At 57.1% G+C, this 4,096-nt stretch overlaps 1 protein-coding gene across 6 annotated transcripts in view; it reads right to left on the minus strand.

Annotated features, from left to right (window-relative positions):
- The window catches only part of TNRC6A (trinucleotide repeat containing adaptor 6A), a 142,734-nt gene extending 139,727 nt beyond the window's left edge, over window positions 1–3,007 (minus strand). For 2 of the 6 annotated variants that reach the window (XM_019649826.1, XM_019649822.1), the window contains exon 1: window positions 2,922–3,007. Coding sequence is in view for 3 of the 6 variants with exons in the window: in XM_019649825.1 (XP_019505370.1) it covers window positions 2,055–2,121 (67 nt within the window). In the remaining 3 variants the exon portion in view is untranslated. Of the gene's footprint in view, window positions 1–2,054; window positions 2,530–2,921 lie in introns of those variants that run through there. The other 4 variants (XM_019649825.1, XM_019649821.1, XM_019649830.1 and 1 more) reach the window with 4 other exon arrangements.
- Between the last annotated feature and the right edge of the window lie 1,089 nt (window positions 3,008–4,096).

The following is a 4,096-nucleotide window of genomic DNA, read 5'->3' on the forward strand; positions in this document are numbered from 1 at the left end:
GGGTCACGACCCCTTTGGGGGTCAAATGACCCTTTCACAGGGGTCGCCTAAGACCATCGGAAAACAAAAAGATATTTACATTACGATTCATAACAGTAGTAAAACTACAGTTATAGAGTAGCAACGAAAATAATTTTATAGTTGGGGGTCACCATGACACGAGGAACTGTATTAAGGGGTAGTGGCATTAGGAAGGTTGAGAACCGCTGATCGAGAGGATCCTGTTACTGTGTTGTTTTACAGCAAACGTAAAAGCAGACAGTTGCCCGACTCCTCCCCCGGCACTGCCTGGTTTCTGTTATGCCGGTCACGGCTTATTTACCCTCATTCTCTCCTGAACCCGCGCCCACCTGGTTCCCATCCTCACCACCTCACCAGAATTGCTCGCATCAAGGTCTTCAGCTACCTCCACGTTGCCAAGTCCAACAGACACTTTCCCGCCTTCAGTGTCCTCTGTGTCTCGGCCACATTTGACCCAGCTCATAGGATGCTTGACTCTTTCCCTGCTCTCTCCTGTCCCCCTGCCACCATCACCCAAAGCATGTTGTCATCTTCTCCTTAGGAAAGAGTATCGCTAACCTAAGGGGATTCTTGAGGATGCCATTTTTCTTCAGCTCCTATCAAAGCCACAGCTTGGCTTGTTATCTCTATCTCTTAAAACAGGTTTCTAATTGTCCACTCCCATGCCATCCCCACAATAATCACATGAAGCAAAAGTGCCTCCTGGTTCCCTAACACACCACCTACGTCCTTCCCTCAGGCCCTTTGCACATGCTGTTGCCTCGTCTGGGACCCTAAACCCATCCTGAGTCCCACGTGGCCCACATTTCATTCCAGAGTCACAATCCCACGAGTCTTCTTGGACTCCGTCATTCCCAGGTCACCCTGTGAGAAGAGAAGGGGACATTTCTACACCACATTCTAGGCACCCTCCTGAGCCACATCCTAAACCAGTGCTCAGGCTCCCACGTGCTCTAAGCAGAAAACAGAGTCTGACACATGGCCAAGTCTCAGTTCATCTCCAATCATAGCAACACTGGCTCCAGCTCGTCATTTTGATTTCACGTAACAGGCTGGACACAAACAGACACAATATTTTGGAGCTCCCAGGTTAAGAGGCATAATTCTCCATCCCTCGACCATGTGACTTGTCTAGGCCAATGGAACACTAGCCAACGACGGATGCGGCTGCTAGAAACGTGTTTATACATTGGGGCAACCCCTGTCTTGCCACTTTTGGAACCAGCCACCATATGAAGAAGACTGGGCTCGCTGACTCCATAGGGAGACACATGCCCTGGTCAATTTCAATGGTGCCTGCCCATCAGACACACATGAGGGAGACCACCTCAGACCACCCACCTGCAGCCGGCCGCCAGCTGACCAGCCGCAGGAGGGACCCTGGGCAGAGCAGAGGCACCGCCCTGCCAGCCAGCTGCCAGCATAATGAGCTACAGGCGCCTGCCATTTCCAGCCCCTGGTTTGGGGTGGTCTGCAATGCCGCCAGGACAGGCGGATACACCCCTAGAAGTCTTTTCACAGTGCAGGTCTAGTTGTGCTACTTCCCACTTAAAAGGCTTTCATCGTTGCCCACTGATCCTGGGGTGAGAACCCAAGTGAGTCACTTAGTAAGACCTACAGGCACCCACAGAATCTGAGATGCTCAGCCTGTCACCACGGTGGCTGGGCCTCAAGTGGCCCCAAACTCGTTCCCACCTCACGGCCCCCACACATGCCATTCCCTCTGTCTGGAATGTTCTTCCTGGCTTTTCACCTGGCGGAGTCTGAGGTCATAGCTTAAATATGACATCAGCACAGGGGACTCCTTTGACCAGCTCTCCCCCTGGGGCCCCAAAAGAAGTATGTCTCCGGTTATATATTCTCATGGCATCTACTATTTCCTCCATAGCAAACACCCCAATTTGAAATAACATACTGTCTGGGGGGTGATATGTTTCAGAGCTGCCTGAGCCCCAACTCTCAATCTGTCACGTACGACCTGCTTTGTGCCTCAGTGTCCTCACCTCTAACATGGGGATAAAAACAGCACCTACCGGTCGAGCTGTCGGGCGCCTTGTGCTCAGTAATTGCTGATTGTTTCTTGCCGAGCAATGGCCGCATTCGTGGATAACAGGACCAGACGCGTGGGGCAGCCCACAGAGTCCTTGCTGCGTGGCTGTGGACACTGCCGTCATCACCTCTGCAGGCGTCTTCCCCATGGCCAGCTCCTCAGCCACCGCTCAGCCTCATGCTGCCAACGCGTGGCCCCGACTCTGAGCCAGCTCTCTGACACCAAGTGACACCCGGGGCGAGCCCCGGAGCACCGAGGGCTGCACGCTGCCTTCGGCTGTCTCCCATGGAGAGTCAGACATTTGGGGTCAGAGAGCCTTGTCCCCAACTGCTGTCACTGCCCCTCCTGTACTCGATGGTCCCCTAGCTCAGCTGGATCGAGAGCCAACAAACATCCACCCAAGAAACAGATCTGACGGCCCAAGACGTGTGTCAATCAGCCCCAACACGTGCGCGCGCGCACCCCGGACCTGGGCCACCTGCAGCGGCCTCTGCGGGAGGAGTGTCTCCCGAGGGGTCGTTAGTACAAGTTCAGCCCCCCAAGTGCTCAGGTTCTGGGCGGAAAGAACAGGAAGATCTAGGTGTCCAAAAAATAATAATTGTAAAGGCGAAGGCGGGAGAAACTTGTAAGAAAAGCAGTGAGAGAGGGAAAGTGGGGGGCGAAGAAAGAGAAATAAGGCGGGGGTGCAGAGGGCGCGCCGCGAGCGAGGCCGCTGGGACCCGCGGGACGAGCGGGCGCAGGAGCCCGCGCACGGCGGCGGCCCCCCCTCCCCAGCGCCCCCCACCGGGGCGCCCTGTGCGCGGCGTCCAGGGCAGCGTCACTGCTCATTGCTCCAAGTGTCGTCACTCACCGGACTGGAAGTCAGCGGGCTGCAGGATGACGGGGCACGGCTCCTGGGGGACCCCCAGCAGAGGGGCCAGGTCTCGGGGTACCCAGCGCTCACAGGTTAGCGGACGCAAGACCCCCGGCTTTCCATTCGGCCAGGCTCCAGCCCCAAGGCGGGGAGAGCCAGACCAACGGGCAGAGGACAGGAGGGGAGCTGGCTCGTGTTTTTGTATTTAAATTGTTTTCGAGCCCACGTAGCCCCGAGAGTCACATGCCGCCTCCAACATCACCGGACTCGTCACGTGACCCAGGGCCCCCGTCACGTGACGTGACGAGTCCGCCGAACTTCGGCCCCCACCCCCACCCCCCGGCTCACAGGCTTGACAGAGCAAGTGTTTCTGGAGGGGGCTCCCTACCCCCCAAAACTCAGCGGTAGAGGGAGGGGCGCGGATGGAGACCCCTCGAGCCCCCGCGGCGCTGAGATCCGGGGGCTCGTCTGTGTGCGTCTCCGCCTCCTTCCCGGCTCCTGCGACTTGGCGCGCCGCCAGCCCGTCCGCACGCCAGTCTTTGTGAATGCACCGGGTGTCGCCACCGGGGGCCCAGCAGTCGCAGGGCGTCGGAGCTCACGCCATCCCGCCTCGCTCTGGGAAGCCCGACTCGGGCTGCCCCGATCCCCACAGCGTCCACGCCGCCCGACCCAGCAGTGGGAGCGGGCGGCGGTGGGGACTGAGCAGCTGCAGGACAAGGGGACCCTGCTCCCGCTGAACCGCCCAGTCCCTTTTTTTTTTTTTGCAGCTGCAGTAGGGAGTCAGGTGGGGCCCCGGCTGGCTCTGATGAGGCTGTCTGTCTAGCAATCGTAGCTCTGCTGTCTACAGCTCGCAAGCTCTCTCTCCTCTCTCCGCATTTCTACGTTTCTCTGCTCACTCAGGATACAGTTAAACAGATTTGGTTTAAAAATCTGCTGGGCTTGTTTCTTTCCTAACATTCATTCGATTGTTCATTCAAACAATCTCTTACTAACCAGATATCCTGTAGAGCGCCTGCTGTGTAGCAGGGCTGGTCCTAGGCGCGGAAGGAGAGAGGGGGGAGCGGGTGGTAAAGCAATGCACGCCGCTGAGACGTCTGACCTTGAGGCACACGCGATGTCTGCTGGAAGCAACAGAAATGTAAACAGACGTAGCAGATGCAAATTTGAGAGGG

Source organism: Hipposideros armiger, unplaced genomic scaffold (genome assembly GCF_001890085.2).
Source record: "Hipposideros armiger isolate ML-2016 unplaced genomic scaffold, ASM189008v1 scaffold_135, whole genome shotgun sequence".
Classification (NCBI taxonomy): Eukaryota; Metazoa; Chordata; class Mammalia; order Chiroptera; family Hipposideridae; genus Hipposideros; species Hipposideros armiger.